General features: G+C 32.6%; 2 protein-coding genes across 2 annotated transcripts; one reads left to right on the top strand and one right to left on the bottom strand.

Moving 5' to 3' along the window:
* Positions 1–4,397: 4,397 nt before the first annotated feature.
* LOC145640327 (agamous-like MADS-box protein AGL11) lies at positions 4,398–11,814 on the top strand. The gene is made up of 7 exons (XM_081691623.1): positions 4,398–4,596; positions 8,017–8,092; positions 10,585–10,646; positions 11,048–11,147; positions 11,247–11,288; positions 11,392–11,433; positions 11,632–11,814. Exons 1-7 carry the CDS (start codon positions 4,415–4,417, stop codon positions 11,812–11,814), a joined length of 687 nt encoding a protein of 228 aa, XP_081547749.1. The 5' UTR covers positions 4,398–4,414.
* Positions 11,815–13,002: 1,188 nt separating this feature from the next.
* LOC145637935 (elongation factor 1-gamma 1-like) lies at positions 13,003–16,423 on the bottom strand. The gene is made up of 7 exons (XM_081688934.1): positions 16,375–16,423; positions 15,248–15,397; positions 15,100–15,160; positions 14,964–15,016; positions 14,752–14,853; positions 14,175–14,670; positions 13,003–13,570 (listed from the first exon to the last, which is right to left on the bottom strand). Exons 1-7 carry the CDS (start codon positions 16,381–16,383, stop codon positions 13,191–13,193), a joined length of 1,251 nt encoding a protein of 416 aa, XP_081545060.1. The 5' UTR covers positions 16,384–16,423; the 3' UTR covers positions 13,003–13,190.
* Positions 16,424–17,886: the final 1,463 nt, after the last annotated feature.

The raw sequence follows: 17,886 nt of genomic DNA, 5'->3' as shown, positions 1-17,886 counted from the left end.
TGAAATGTGTATTCTACTTGTATTTCATATGATGGAGGTATATATATATATATATATATATATATATATATATATTAGAATAATTGATAGAGTTTGCTTGGAGAATAATAAACCCTAAACTCTAGAAAGTTCTAGAGTGATACAAGATGGACATCCACAAATATGTTTAGATAAGATTAAACCATATATCTAGAATATTCCGGAATGATATAAGGAGCATAATGGTCATCCATACGATATTTCATAACAAATTTTAGTTTGACAATAATAATTACAATTTTTAAAAGTATTTAAAAATATTTATCGATTGCACGTCTACAACAGTAGCAACCGGGGCATCGCCAGAACTACTCACTAGTTAAGATATTAAATAGAAGACAAGAGAAAAAAAAAGTTATCTTTTCAATAGTAATTCGTATAAGAACTTCACCGTTACCATCATTTATTGACACCTACCAAACATGCATAATATTCGAGTTTCAACATGGATGTCTATTTCTCAAGTCCCTTTTTTTTTACATGATTTCAACATGGATGTCAATTTCTCAAGTCCCCTTCCCATACATAAACCTACACCAAATTATTTCTTGAAACACTAAGGCGTGAGAAAGATAATTGACATACCAACAGTTTTCTTTTTCTACATAAACAAATTAGTCATTGGGTCCACATGCTTTATTAATTAAGGCAATGATATTACACGAGATAGTGACGCAATATGTCTAATGATAGAAAGCATCTTCAATTACTTAAAACTTTTACATCAAAAGCAAATTGTTTAGTAATTGCTCAAGTTTTTTACAAAAGTAACTCTTCAAGGCTGTATTGATTGGGTAACAACTCATCAACAAGTGCTTATTTCAGCAGTTAAGGGAGTTGTTCATGTGTTCTTAGCTAAATCAAAGTCTTGGGTTCTAGACGACAGAACACATAGGCGCTTGTTGGAAGAGCTTTCCTTCTAATTGAAGCCTTATTCGACTCAGAATTTGAACTTTGAAGTCTAGTGACTTTGAATTACCGGGTATGCTTGCATAAAAATATGGGTGACATTACAACTTAACATGACTAAAAATAGAAAACATCGTTTAACATTGTATTGTTTGCATAAATAAAAATTAAATATTTTTAATTATAAGCACAAACTAAAGCAAAATCACTAGGGCCATGAATGACCCTTATATAACTTACAAGGTTAAATAATTAACTTAATCAGCTTAAATATAGATAAATAGAAGTTTTAAAGGTAGTAGGGTCTTTTCCTATTGGTTTTTGATTGTTGATTTGACCTTCTTATCTACACAAAAAGGTGTTAGCGTGACAAAAATAGTATTTATTACTACCTCCCTTACACATATCTATATATATAGTTGCAATTTTGTTGGAATATTTTTTATCGTCTCAGTAATAATACCCCAAAGTTACAATCAAATTTAATCAACTAATAGTTGCAATCTTTCTCACAAAAAAAATTTAGAACTTTAGAAATTACAAAAAAGAATTTTAATTAAAATTTACATTGGAAAGTCAAAGATTTCATGGCAAAGCACATCAAATCACTCATGCCACATAATAAGGCTTGTAGTAGTCACTTCTCAAAGGGCTACTATAAAATTTTCATAGAAACAATACTTTAACTTAAAAGAAATGAACCCACTAGACGATTATAGCTATAATTTTAGACACCCGAAAATGTCCCAAAATCGAATAAATAAAGAACAACATTAGAGAAAAATTTTATACACAACTGCTTTTGCTTCTCTAAACTTAGAGTGTGGATCGAAGAAGTCCCACTTGAGGCTCAATCTTGTGTAATCTCTGATTCTATGAGTATTTAATAAAAGCCTTTGCTTCCCGTCAAAAAAAAAAAAAAAAAAAAAAAAAATAGAACGAGCCAAAAATTTTTTGTTGATTAAATTTTTATATCGTCTCACAAATAATACCCCAAAGTTACAACTAATCAACTTTAGATATTAAGATTTAAATAATTGAAAAAAAAAACTAATGAATAAATTATATTTTGATATCACAATTTAAATTATTAATTAAATTCTTCAAGTTAGAATGGAATCGTAATATATATATATATATATATATATATATATATATATATATATATATATATATATATATATATATATATATATATATATATATATATATATATATATATATATATATATATATATATATATATATATATATATATATATATCAGGGATGTCAATGGGGCGGGGCGAGGCGGGGCGGATGTTGGTCTTCCCATCCCCATCCCCACCTAATATTTTCATCCCCATCCCCATCCCCGCGGCGGGTCCAATTTTCATCCCCATGCCCGCCCCACCGGGTACAACTCCAAAACCATCCCCGCCCCACCCCCCACTTGGATATCCATCCCCACCTAATCCCCACCAAAGACCCGCCTAATCCCCACCCAAGATCCACCTAATATCCGTATCTCAAATACACAATCTTACATAATTAATACGAATTATAAAATAAAACATTCTATACACATTTTTGTGTTATTATTTCATGTAATTATTTTATAAATAGAATAAAAATATGTAATGTTGCTTTAAAAGATATATAGATGTGGGTATGAGGTGGGGATGGGGCGGGTACGAAGTGGGGCGGGGCGGGGATGGAGCGGGTACAACTTAAAATCCACCCCCGCCCCATCACCCATGGCGGGTATGGTTTTTATCCCCATTCCCGCCCCACCACCCGCCAAACCGAGACCCATCCCCGCACCATACTTGACCCGCCCCACTGACATCCCTAATATATATATATATTTTCTTTTAGAATTAATTAATTCAAATGTCACGCAAGCAAAATTGGTGAATGATGATATTTTTAAGTTTAAATTAATTAAATGTAAAGTATTATCTTTTGATAGTAGGAATTTAATTTAAATATTTAACAAATTTTAGCACATAGATACAAAAAAAAAAAAAAAAAAAAAAAAAAAAAAAAAAAAAAAAAAAAATCGTGCACGGGCTTTTTCTAGTAATAATAATCAATTATTGCTCCACAATTACAATTTCTGTTTTATCTCCGTATACCATTAAATTCAAAGGGACCATGAAAAGGGCAAAATAGTAATCTCGCTCCAAAAAAAGGCAAAAACTACTAAAAATAGTTAGAATTCCACCTGCAAAGCACTCTACCTCAGGTCCTTAACCTGTACGTCACCTTGCATGCATTTAGGAAAAAGAATCCCATTACCCCATCCCTATTTTCCTTCATTCAACGACGTCGTTTTCTTTTAGGGTTGAACATTTTTATACTACCTTCTCTTTCATTTCATTCATCTCCTTGAAATTTGAGCTCTTTTTTTTCTTTTAAACTCTCACTTCTTCTTCAATAACCGGTCTTTTTTATTTTCATTTCCCAAGGTTTGTTTTAATTTTTAAATTTTTTTTTATAAACTATTAAAAATAAAAGGTGATTTTTCTAGTTTTGCAGATTTGTTTAGAAATTATGTATGTAAATAAAATATTTAAAAATATCCACTTTCTTGATAATTTCAATTTTGATTACTTCTTCTAAAAATAGTAGCTAAATGTCTATTATTAGATCTACTCTTATTGTGTATATTTGTGTTATGTCAGTATTTTATAGTCATGTGTGAGTGTAAGAGTGTAACTACTATTAATATATGCATGATGAGATTGATCTTATTTATTAGGTTACGCATAATATATATACTCATGAGCTCATTTATACACAAATGATTTTTTTTCATCTTTTTGAGGGGGCTTAAATATTATCAATTATGAATTAGATCTAGTGATTTTTAATCTAACCCGTAGAATTTGAGAAAATTCATGTTATAATTTCGTTGATTAGGATCACTTTTGTATGAGAAAAAAAATGAGTTTTGTACATCATTTTATAATTAAATTGAGCTATTTTTATAATTAAGTAATAAGAATGGGTGTTTTTACTATAAACATATGATCTTCTTTTTTTTTTTTTTTTTTTTTTGAGAAAAAAACATATGAAGATCTAAACTCATAATCTTAAGAGTTTGTTTGTAGTCTTTGTATTGTATATGTTTTTTTTTAAACAATTTAAATTTTAAATTTATTAACTCTAAGAAAAGAGTTTCTACTACCCTAAATTATGCTGAAAATATATTTATTTATTTTTTTATTATTTGAAAAAAAATATATATTTGAACAACTTTACTATTGTGAACTATTCAAAAAAAAAAAAAAAAAAAGAAAAAAAAACCTTTACTATTGTGAAGAAATTAGTATAATCATGAATTTCCGCTAAGATTTGAACTCCATCAACTCAAATTAAGAGTGTTTATTAGTGAATAATGTTACAAAATTTATATAATTATTGAAAATACCATGTTGAATTACTATTATTTTGAGTGCAGAAGAAAGAAGAAAAATCAGAAATGGGGAGAGGGAAGATAGAGATAAAGAGGATAGAGAACACGACGAATCGACAGGTAACATTTTGCAAGAGAAGGAATGGATTGTTGAAGAAAGCTTATGAGTTATCTGTCCTCTGTGATGCTGAAATTGCCCTCATCGTCTTCTCTAGCCGCGGCCGAGTTTACGAGTTCTCCAACAACAAGTACATAAATACAATCACTCATTTTCTTGCATTTTTAAAATTTGTTTTGCAGCTTCTGTTTTGTTGTGTTTGTGTATTATTGTTACAAAAGATGGGATTATTTGGTTAATTTTAAGTCTTTGGTAATTAGGGTTTAACATAAATTTGTTTTTTTGAAAAAAAAAAATAAATTAATTAACACGAATTTGATTATTGATAAAGTTCGTAGATGTTAGTAAATTTTTTTTCCTTTAAATTAGATGAATTTAATAAAGTCAATATATGTTTTTTTATTTTATTTTATTATTATTATTATTATTTTTTATATATATAAAAGTCAATATATGGTTTTGATTCTTTTTAAGTTAGCATTTTTTTTTTAATTACGAAAGTTGGTAATTTGAAATTTAAAGCGGATATTACGAAATATGGAGTATTTTATTTATTTATATTTATTTTTTTTGGGGGGGGGGGGAGACAAAAATACAATTTGCTCATATTAATCTTTGAAGCCAACAAGGATATGTCTTCCTAACTAACAAACTAATTATTTCTTATATTGTCATTCATTACAAAACTTGTTTAAGCTTTTTAATTGTACAAAAATTATTAATCACCTTTTTTTAGGGGGAAATTAATTTTTTTTTTTTTTTTTGAAATATAATGGCTACCCAACTATTATAGTTGGGTGAGGGGAAAATTAATCATTGTTACTTGTTACTAGTGTTGGATTTGTTGGTTAACGATTAATCGATTAAGGATCTTAAACTTAATATATACTACGTATGAATAGCCTACAACAATGTTAAACAACTTTAAAAAATACCCCTCAATTTTTTAAGTATCACAATTTGGCTTTTTCACTATTTATATAATTAGATCAATTTACGTCTTTACCCAGGTTTGTTGATATTCAATCTATTTAGTAATTTTATTTATTTATTTATTTATTTATTTGACAATAGCAATTAGTAAGCTTAAAATAAAGGTTTGATGTATTTCAAAAAACAAAAGAGGTTTGATATTCGAATCTATTTCTATCCTATGCTTTAACTCATCTAAGCTACTTCGCAAACTAGTCACTTGGGTAATTACTTAATTGGCTTCTACTTCTATAAGTCATTCTATTTCATGATTTAAATGCTTTGTTTTGTGGAAAAAGTTTGTAAAAGATCTAAGCTTCATAAATCAGAAGTTATGAAGAATTGTTTGTAAACATACGTGGGAATATTTAGTAAGGTTGTCCGTCCACTAATTCATAGGTCGGAATTCTAGGACCAGGCTTGACCTTAACTGAGAGTCCGAGACATTATATTTTTTTGGTGCTTAGTGTGCCACAAGGGAAGATGATGAGAATCGATATCAGATTATCAAGATCTCATGAAATCTGAAAAGAAGCTAACCACTTGTGCTTTTTCTCACTCTCTAACTGGGACAATTAATTAATTGATCTTCATAGCTTCAAATTCGAAATGATTTTATACTAATTAAATTGTTTATAGCCTAATCTATTTAATAATCCAATCCATGTAAATATAAAATATCAAGAAATTTTAGGACTTACTCTTTAGCTTGTGTATTAAATTGTTTATAGCCTAATCTATTTAATAATCACGATACTTGTTTGGGCATAATTTCAAAAGGCATAGGGTAATATAAAAGCTATTAATATAGTACTTCCTCCGTTTTCTTTTAGATGCAACACACACTTTTTCAGGGTATTTAAGAAATGTGAGGTTCACATGATATAATACACTTTAAAATGGGATGAGTGGTTGTTAGGAGTGTAATTTAGTGGGCCATGTGCTTTAAATAAGGAAAATAGTATAGTTTTTCCCTAAAGTAATTTTCCTTTTATAGTGTGTTGCAAGTATTGTGACATTTCCTTTTTAGGGAAGTGTTGCAAGTAAAAGAAAATGGAGGAAATATTAAATTTTATTATATACTTGTAAAGTTGATCTAATTTAGGAGGTGGGTGGGGGTTTGACATCATAGTACAAAAGATACTAATTGTCAAAGCTGTAATTTAGTTTTGATGGTTAAATTCATTGAAGTCGGCCAGTGTATGAGGTATGACTGCAAGTGTAATGCCAATACCAACAATCAAAAGTTAGAAATTCGAACAAGTTCATATTGTACATAGTAGTGAACAAAACTAAAGAGCCATATAACATGACAATTCAAGTAAAAGAAATGAATAAAAGTGACAATGCCTAAGTGAAGTGAAGTGACAACCAAATTTCACCAAAACAGAATTGACCATATAATCTTTATACTTCGTACCAATTATTAATTTGATGCAATGATTTTGGGTTTAATATTTTTAGCTTCTATATATGTGCTAAGTAGAACAACTAGCTTAGCTAACTATTCTTCCTGATCTTTGGGTTTGGTAGACATGCATGCCATATACTTTGCTTCTTTCAGTGAAGCTACAATATTATTGCTTCTTTGTTGCTTTGTTTTAAGGTTTTTTCCTTGGATATTTTTCTTTCTTCTTTTAGCTTAACAAATCACAATAATTATTATCACTGTTGCTCCTTACTCTTTGCTTTTTTTTTTTTTCACTAATCACTCCTTGTCTTTCTTGAGGTGATAAACAAATATTACAAAATACCCTTAGCCAAAATAATCTTTATTTTGAAATTAACCATTTCCTATATTCCAATTTTTTCAGTAAAGATTACCTATCTACCTTATAGGGGTTGTAAATTGATAAAAACCTCATTAACTAAGGAGACTCTACTTTTGATTTAAAACACCTAGAAAAATATATCATTGGGATACTATAAAATTAAACAAAGCATAAGTTGAATGGTTGTTAGTTTAGAGTTTTATTTATTTATTTATTTATTTTTACAAATGAGAAATTCCTTCTTGATTGAAAAATTTATTTTCAAAGAGTTTAGAAAAAAAGAACCATGAAGCACTTTGTTATCCTATATCCCTAAAAGGCCTTGGGCTTATTTTTATTTCAGTTCAGCTTAGCTTAATTTATTTTTCTACTTTAATTCAGTTTAGCTCAAAAAACAAGGCCTAGTTAAGTTTTATCCGGCCTCTCTCCAATGTGTACCTAGATCTAACAAAACTCTATATCGCTATCATATAATATAACTATCATAGTTTAAAGATAAAAATTGATATTTTAAAAATACATATTAACCTCAATCTAACAAGATTTTATATCGCTATATACATTTGACCTTGCATCTAAGCAATTAAATGTTGTCGAATTTTAACTACATTGGCTTGTTAATAGTAAGTTAGTAGAAAAGTATATGCATGAGTTTGACTAACTTTGGCACATATATATAAACGTGTATGTGTTGATGGTAATTTGAGAGAAATGTAGTTGAGATTTGAGATGTTCATATGAAATTTAAACCCTTCATCTAATTTCTTTCCTCTAATTGTTTCATGTCATTCTGAAATCGCGATTAGCATAAGGTCAACAATAGAGAAATACAAGAAGGCAAATTCAGATGGCACAAACACTGTTACAGAGATTAATGCTCAAGTAAGTTTAGTTACCTTAGTTTTTCAGATTTTTTTTCTACCTGTTTTGAATCATATTGTTGGCAAAATTTGATAGTTTTTGTACGTTTTCGCGATACATGCTTGTTGAGTTTGGACTAATACACAAGAATGTGATAAAATTGAACAACTTTCTTAGATGTCTTGCAAAAATTATTGTATGCAAGGTCATGTTCTTAGAAAATAAAAAAGGGAAATTTTCAATGGTAACACTAAACTTTTTAATTTTCTCAGTGGCAAATTGCAAAAATTCTTATTATCCTTGGTAAACTTTAATTTATTATAATTTTCAATGGTGAACTTAATGAATCAATTTAGTTAATATTAAACCATGGTTAACATCTTTTTAGTTAAAATAATTAACCACGATTAGTTTTATTATTTTTTAAATAATTAACTTAAATTAAAAAATAAAAAACACCCACCCTCCCCACCGAACCAGCAACCCAACTTTGCCGGCGCCGCCGCCACCCAGACCCCTCCCCTTTTTTGGCGCCGGCGACCAGCCGTTCCCCCCCCCCCCCTTCGATTTCCACTTATCTTCCCTTGAAACCACCTGGAACCTCACCTCCCCCACCCCCGAAACCACCTACCCCACTCCCAAAAACCCCAGCCACCCAGCCACCACACTCGAATAACCCTATTCGGCCCTCCCTCACAAACCCTCGGCGACCTCTCCTCCACCCCGGAAACCCCAGCCACCCAGCCCACCACTATCGAAAAACCCTAATCGACCCTCCTACACCCTCACAAACCCTCGGCAACCTCTCCCCCACCCCCGAAATCCTAGCCACCCAGCCCACCACCCTCGAAAAACCCTAATCAACCCCTTTCCCCACCCACAAAAACCCTCGTCGAGGGTTCTTAAGGGTGGGGGGAGGGCAGATTTGGATTTTTCGAGGGTGGCAACTGGGTGGCTGGGGTTTTCGAGGGTGGGGGAGGTGGGTTTCGGGGAATAGGGGAGAGAGGAGTTTCGTGGGTGGGGTGGGTTTGGGGGAGGGGGATGGGCTTGGCGCCGACGCCGGCACCGACGGGGGGGGGGGGGGGAGGCTGCGTCGGCCGGCCTGATGGTGGGGGAGTGGGGAGGGGTGGCTGTTGGGGGAGGAGGGTTTTTTTTTTTTTAATTTTATTATTTTATTTATATAATATAATTAATTAAATATTAAAAAATATATAAAATCCTAACCATAATTAATTATTTATTAAAAAAGTCATCATGAATGTCATTAGTAATAATTATAAATAGTTTAGGTTTACCAAAGATATTAAATTTTTTTGTAATTCACCACTGAGAAAACTAAAAATTATAGTGTTACCATTGAGAATTTCCCAATAAAAAAAAATTACATTTAATTGCAAATTTTATGTACTTTGTATTATTGTACAATATTATTATGATCACATAATCGGTATACTTGAGGCAGCAAGATACAATGCAAGCAAGTTAAGTAATCTAAGAAGGAAAAAAAAAAAAGTCTGGGTGCATTCCTTTTATGTATCGAACTTATTAAACTCGATTAGTCCTGATTTGTTTTCACCTTATGTTTACAAATCTAATTCTAGTTTACAAATTCAAAAATAATTATTTGTGATGATTATAATTTACATATTAATTAAGACAATTAAAGAGGTTTAAGAGGAACAATGGCTCCTCAAATATTCTTAAACTATTTTTTTAATGAAGAAACAATACAATGGAAATAAGGAAAATAGCCAATGTTTTATAAGCTAAGGACTCCAATATTCTACCCTATCTCATAGTTTGTCTTACTTATACTACTTTGAGACACTACTCTTGCCTGATATTGATAAGTAGTTGGGTAATAATTAATTACATGTATTTTAGGATATAATCTCAGTTGAGCTTGTGTTCAGTTAGATTTTTTTTAGGTATGGCAAATCCATGAGTATGTATTATTCTAAAGATTTAGGGTCTGTTCTCATTGACTGAACTGAACTGAATTGAATTTATTAGAGCTGAACTGAACTGAACTGAATAGAGCTGAACTGAATATTTTATATATAAGAGAAGGAAAATAGGAACTGAACTGAACTGAGCTGAGCTGAGCTGCACTGAACTGAAAATAATCGTATCATAACAGGCCCTTAATATATGTACCATAGATATTGAACACGTAAAGAAAGAAACTTGAGATATTTTTTTATTTACTACCTCCGTTAACTTTTAGTTGCAACTTTGGGCTATTATTTGTGAGATATAAAATATTCCAAAGTTGCAACTAAAAGTTAACTAAGGTAGTATTATATATACCGTCCTTGCCATAATACTTAATTGTTACACTCCCCTTTGTACATAATTCAGGTGATAAGTGCTCATAATTAAGGGTGTATGTACTACTCAGTACAATCTATAATTTGTGCATTTAAATTTTCATGATTAATTATAGTAATTGAGAATGTTGGAAAAACAATTCAAACCATTGAAATGTGTTAATTTTTTGTTGTTGTATGAAGTATTACCAACACGAATCCGCAAAGTTGAGGAACCAAATACAAATGATGCAAAACTCTAACAGGTATGATACATCATTTTATTGCCTGTGGTTTGTTGGTAGATCAGTCTGTTCTTAGGTAATTTATGTCTTAAGCTGGTGTAGCATGATCGATATGATTAGTTTACGGAATGACAAAAAAAACCGGGTGAAGACAAGCAAGGACAAAAATGTGTAACAAACATTAAACTTGGAAGAGTTTGACATAAACAAGAATTGAAAAATGCCACAAAATTAAGGAGAATTTGTACTGAACTTTTCTGTAAATAAATGTTTAGGCTCGTTAAAAAACTTATATAATAAAACATGATCTCTATCCGGAATTAATAATCAAGAATTACAACGCGATGGTGAATTTATACATGCTTCTAATTATGTTATGCTTTATATGGTTGATTCACTAAAAAAATATCACCGTTGTACAGAAATCTGATGGGTGAATGCTTGAGTTCCTTGACTGTAAAGGAGTTAAAGCAAGTTGAGAATCGACTTGAAAGAGGCATCTCAAGAATTAGATCGAAAAAGGTGAAACATTTATACATGATCATGAATTGGATTGAACATTGCATTTATTACTCAGTGCCAAGTTTTGTTAACATTGTTTGCATTACTTTTCTAATACAGCATGAGGCACTACTTGCTGAAATCGAATTTCGTCAGAAAAGGGTAATGCAGGAGATTAAATTACAAGCTATACTATTCAATATGTGCTTAGTAATACGTATTTTTCCTACTTGTAAACACCTGATTCAATCATATAATCTTGTAGGAGGCAGAGCTTGAGAATGAAAACTCGATTCTCCGAGCTAAGGTATGTATGTAAATTGGCATGAGACTGGTTCTTTAATTTCTTTTTCATTTGTATATTAATACGAGTACTAATACTAAGATGTAACATACATGATGGATAAGATGATACTGTCATAGCAGGGTACAATTCAGAATAAGTATGATTTTTACGAGTATAATCTTAATTCGATTCTTACATTTATATATGTTTGAATTTCAGATAGCTGAAGTTGAGAGGCTCCAACAGCTAAACATGATGCCAAGTGAGACTTTGGATTTTGTTAATCCTTTCGTGCCACGGGATCACTTACTTGCAGAAAACATGCTACAGAATTGTTCTGAATTTGCTAATAATTCTGAGAAGAAGCTGTTTCACCTAAGGTACATATCTTCTCATAAGTAGTTTATTAGAGTTGTGTTGTTGTAATTATATAATGGTAAGTTTAAAATGTCGATAATACTTTAAGGGGGTGTTTGGTATAAACATTGTAAATGAAACGGAAAGGATTCAAATAAGTAGGAGAAAAGGTAAATGATAAATGTTACCTTTTCTACATGTTTGGTAATTGGTATCATAGTGGAATGAAAGCAATTTAAATAGATTGTGATTGAGTAAGCAAACGCATTTTGTTTCCACTAGTTTGTCAAGGATAATAAATTGGGGGATTTTGTTACCCTAAGGAAAGGCATTTGTTACATTTAACTCATAACAAACAAGTAGAAATGAAAACACTTAATTGAATCCGTTTCCTCCATCTAAAATCACTATACCGAACGCCCCCTAAGTCTGAAACGTTATTATAAAGTGTGTATTTAGTTGTAATACGTCATACGAGTTAGAACTCATAACATGATATATTAAATTGCTTACCCATGTCAAAATAACGTAAAATTTCAGATTTGACAGTAGTATTTTCTGATGCAGGTGAATAAAAAAATGCAGGCAACTCAGAACAAGTTCAGGCGAAAAATGGAACTTGAAGCTTCTGCCTTGAGGTTCAACGTGTTTGTTGTAGCAACAAGGATTGCTCTATCTTCATTTTCTTACTTATAGGTCCTAAAATAAGAGTTATGATATAACTTTCTCGTTTAAATTAGCAAACGCGACTGATAATTACTGTACCTGTTTATTTTAAGGTCCTGACAATTGTTACCTCTTGTTTTCTAGAATAATAGCCAGGTTATATGTACAATGATCAGCCACTAACATATAGCTGATAATACAATCTTTACAGAGAATACAGACTCAATTTAGCTGTTCATTACTTTCGGCACTCCTTGGTGCCATAAATCTGGCTCACCTATAGTACTAATATATAACATTAACTACAAAACCACAGACAATGTATCCACTATCCAGTTTCTCGTCCTTCAGTCAGTGTCATGAACTTGTCAGTCTCGTAAGCCTGCTAGTGTTGTGTCCTTACCCATGAACTGAAATTATATACCAGTTGTAATGGGTAGGTCAGTGCTTTGCTTTAAAGCTTTGTAACCTCTGTTTAAAAAAAACTACAAAACACAGACGTGTGTAATAAATTAGTCATTTCCAGATGTATTCATGGTAAGGTATTTGAACTCATTATTCTTGTCATTAGATCACAAGATTCCGCAAAATCGTTTAAAAGCAGAAATCCAAACAGAAAATTCAAAATAAAGAGTCAAGAAAAAAGATAATTCTAAAACAAAATCCTATGTGTAATGTAGCAGCAACTATGGAGCGAGTATGAACCAATAGAACAACAAACTACACAACTACCTAGGATTAAGCACACCATAGAATCACTTGAAGCATTTGGCGTCAAGAAGAGCTTCTCCCTCAAAAGGCTCGTAATCTTCAATCATTTGACTAACACGTTCCTTCTGAGCCTCATCACTGATGTCCACCTTTGTCCACTCGTAGAGTTCCATGTCGTAGCACTCATCAAGCACAAATTGAGGGATCTCTGGTCCACGGAAGAGCCACAAACCCTTGATCTTGTATGGGGGCTCTGATCCAATCAACAGCATCTTTCCAAATGCATACTTGCGAGCAAGATCCATTCTTTGCAAGAACCCACTAACCTTGTTCATGGTCACAAAAGAGACAGTGTTCTCATCATTATACTTGTAGTCACAGAACCACAGAGAGTAGCCCTCTGGGTCATACATATCCCAGAATCCTGCGAAAAGATGGAGATAAGTATGAGAAAGTTATTGCGCATGACAGGAATACACACTAACAGAAGTAATTCATGAAAAATGTGTTCAACAGTGTTCCAAAATATAGTACACATTAATCCACATTACAAATTTTAAAGGATAATATGAATACAATTGTCAGTGTATAACAACAAATAAATACACGCCAAAACTATCAACTACAGTAAAACTCCCAACGTTGATTAAAAAGTCAACAAACAAGGCCAGCCATTCAGACTTCGATTATAATTTTCAAGAAATCCATCCATGACCCAAGAAACAAGAATAAGAGGGAAGGGGGCAAAACAGCAAATTAAGGCTCGAATCAGTTTCTCATGATACCTTAGGCAGCCATTCAGGGGATGAAGGAAGACATAAGTTCAAAATATTAGACAAGAATGCCTAAATAAATTGACAGCTTAAAACGAGAAACTGTGAAGCAGGAACAAGGTATAGATTCTATAGAATGAACGATAGAATAAAGCAAAGGGAAATAGGGATCATCTGACACAAGCTCTTTAGTATTATGGCTACCACCTTGTCCACTCAAAGCTAAGATAAGGAGGTATTTAACAAAAACAATACCTTTAATAGCAACTTCACGGAAATTGGATTTGGTGTTGGAGTAGAGCCTCTTCCACTCATCCAGTACCATCTTACTAGGGGGTAGAAGATCAAGTGGATTCTTTGCCTTTGGCTTGGGTGCCTCTTCCTCTTCTGCTGCAGGTGCCTCAACTTTCTTGGGTGCCTCTTTCTTTGGCTCCTCCTTGGCCTTGGGCTTGGCAGGCTGTGCTTGAGCTGGCTTCTTTGCTACAGCGGGAATAGAATCTGTTTGTTTTATATCACCCAACACCTTCTTAAAGTTTGGCTGATTAACCATAGTCCAGACATATCTTTCGACATGAGGGAATTCTGAAGTAAAGCTCTTGGTCATGATTAGCTGGAATCCATAAATCAAATTACAGGTCATGACAATATCAGCCAGTGTAACACTGTCTCCGACCAGAAAAGTGTTGGAAGCAAGATGTTTGCTCAACGCTTCAAGGGACCTCTTCAATGCAGCAATAGTAGCTTCCTCAACCTTCAAAATAACAAAAGAGTTGCATTAATTAATGCGCCTATAAATATATCTAATTATCTAGACAAATTTATGTCAACTAACCGGAGCAAGATGTACACTGAAACCAAGTCTAGGATACAACCAGCGAGCAATGTTTGCATCAATCTCAGTGGATGAAAAGTCAATCCACTGCTCAATGTGGGCCTAACAAACAAAATATATACATAATCAAATGACCATATAATATCCATGCTAAGTAGCACCACAATTGCATTTGGAAAATAAATAAACCAAATGCTAAAGTTCAATCTTACATATTCAATTAGCGAAGAGCCAAAGAGAGGATTATCAGCCTTCAGCTTTGTCACTGCAAAACACGACTTTAATTAATAGAAAAGTACAGTTAGGTGAGATAAAGATCATATCAAGAGAGAGGCAGTACAAACTCACCATATCTAGCTATGGCATTACTCTCAAATACAGGACCCTCGGGAGTTTCCAAAACTGGAACCTGAAAACAGGCAAGTATTACCTCAAAACTTATACAAAACATTTCAACGCAAAGAAAAAAAATACTCTTTTAAGATTGATAGGCTACCTTGCCGATGGGGTTCATTTTAAGAAATTCAGGCGATTTGTTGGTAACACCCATCTGAAAATCTTTGTCCACATTGACTTCCACACCACTATATTCTGCAGCAATAAGAGCCTTGTAGGCATTCTTATTAGGAAGGAATGTATGCAAGACCTGAAAATAAGTAGAAAAAGCTTCAATGTCTAATAAATAATCTAACATGTACAACCAAATGACAATGCATTGGTGGTATAAATCATGCGCGATAAATGGAAAATGTGAAATCGCCGATATTAATGATTAGGAACACAAATATTGACAAACTTATTACTAGTATCACCTACATAGACAAAAAGTGCAAATCAAGTGGGTCAACAAAAATACCCTCTTAGCATGGCATTATCATACTAAAATCAACTATTGTCGGTATCATATTTAATGAAAACTTGTTGATTTTATGAAACATTATGTTATGCTATATGGTTATGATTTTTAACTAATTTACATAATTTCACTAGATTTGCAATCCAAGTTTATCACAGCGATAAACTCGTATTTCCTCACTCATCAGTGCTTAGTAGAGATCGGCATTTAAGCGACTGAACAAAAACAACACCTCATCAACAGTAGCAAATGATAATACAGAAATCTCAATAAAAAAAATTTAATAAATTGATAGAATAATGCAATGCAGAAACAAGCAAATTTAAAGGTTAATGTCCTTAAAATAGGTGCAATCAACAAAATCAAGCAATGCCAAAGTTCGAAAAGGTCAGGAAAATCACCAAAAAAAAAAAAAAAAAAAAAAAAAAACCCCTTAAATAATTCAAATGTAAACATCGTTTTCATCGCATATTTAATTACATTGAAATCAATAAATCATCAACACCACTATTAGTATATTATCAGTAACATCAAATCAACACTTCAAAATAAAATCCACAGAAATCAGACAAAATTCAAAATGATTTGTCACTGAACTACAAAAAAAACTCAACATTTGCAGATCCAAAATTAAATCGAAAAGCAGCCAATAAGTAATACTAAAAAGATCATGATGAAGCGAAATTAAATACTTTCGGCGATTAAATACTTTCGGCCATTATTTAGGACAATCAAAAGCGGAAAAAACATGTTAAAAAAAATCTTACCAGAGCCATGATGTTGGACTGAATTGTAACGAAATTCTAAATCAAAGAGAAAACAGAGTGACTGTAAAAACTTCTTTTTGTATTATATAGTAGTATTTTTAAAAATTGGGGAAATTCTCAATGGTAACACTAAACTTTTTAATTTTCTTAGTGGTAAATTACAAAAAATTTTATTATCCTTGGTAAACTTTAATTTATTATAATTTTCAATGGTGAACTTAATGAAGCAATTTAGTTAATATTAAACCATGGTTAACATCTTTTTATAATAAAAAAAAAAATCCTAAAATATTCTCACTTAATATACTCAAATCCCTAAAATGTCATCACCTCACTCAAACTCAACATATCGTCATCAAGATCATCATCTTCATCATCTCTTTCTTCCTCTTCACCTTTCCAACAAGAACACAAACACCGAACAACCACCATTTCAACCACCACAATTAACCACCTGCCACACCTTGTTGCACATTCACGGTACACCACCAAACAACCTTTGAACTGCCACCACCGCACCTGCTAACAACAACCCACCGCACCTGCCAACAACAACCCACAATAACAACAACAAAAAGCAGCCACCATTCAGCCACTACAATATCAGCCACCGAAAGATACAACAACAACCAACCACAACTACCACCTTCACCCAATTCACCGCCGCTTTGCCCACCAACGACACCGTTAATTACATCGATTCGCCACCAAACCACACCTTCGAACAACCACCAATTCTCACTCCAATAGCCCGCAACACCAATTGCACCTCTACATCCCACAATCACCAATTCGCCACCGCAAACAGCAATTCCGCAACCAATTGTAGCGATTCCCCACCCCTCCTGCACCTAAAGCTTCGAGAATTGGAGAAACCCATGATTTTCGACCATCCCGAAGCCCCAATTATCTGATTTCATTTAGGGATGAGAGATTGATCTAGAATTTGGGATTTCAAGGAGGGGGTTTTAGGGCTGAGGGTGTTGATTTCACTCACTTATGTGAGGGGCTGGCGATTTAGGGGGAATAGAGAGGTGCGGTAGGGGGAGGTCGGTGCGCCGGCGAAGGGGAGGCTGGGCGTCGCATGAGTGGGGCGGGGGAGAAGTGGCTAATTGTTAGGGATGGGTATTTTTTTAAAGAAAAAAATCTAAAATAAATGTAAAAAAAAATATAAATAAAATAAAAACTAACTATAGTTAAACATTAAGTTAAAATTTATCATTAAGTTCACCATTGAAAATTATAATAAATTAAAGTTTACCAAGGATAATAAAATTTTTTGCAATTTACCACTGAGAAAATTAAAAAGTTAAGTGTTACCATTGAGAATTTCCCTAAAAATTAATAATGCAAATTATACATAGGCTATAAAAATTCATAATATTGGGCCTTATTCTTTTGAGCTTTTGGGCAGAGCAGAGCAGGGGTCAGAAGATTAAATTTCAGCAGAGCAAAACAGATTTAAGGATAGCAGAGCAGAGCCGAGCCGAGCCGAGTGGATCAGATTTCAAC

This window comes from Chenopodium album, chromosome 7, assembly GCF_948465745.1.
Source record: "Chenopodium album chromosome 7, dcCheAlbu1.1, whole genome shotgun sequence".
Taxonomy (NCBI): Eukaryota; Viridiplantae; Streptophyta; class Magnoliopsida; order Caryophyllales; family Amaranthaceae; genus Chenopodium; species Chenopodium album.
Note: the sequence above shows the minus strand (reverse complement) of the source record. Positions and strands in the feature narration are given on the sequence as shown.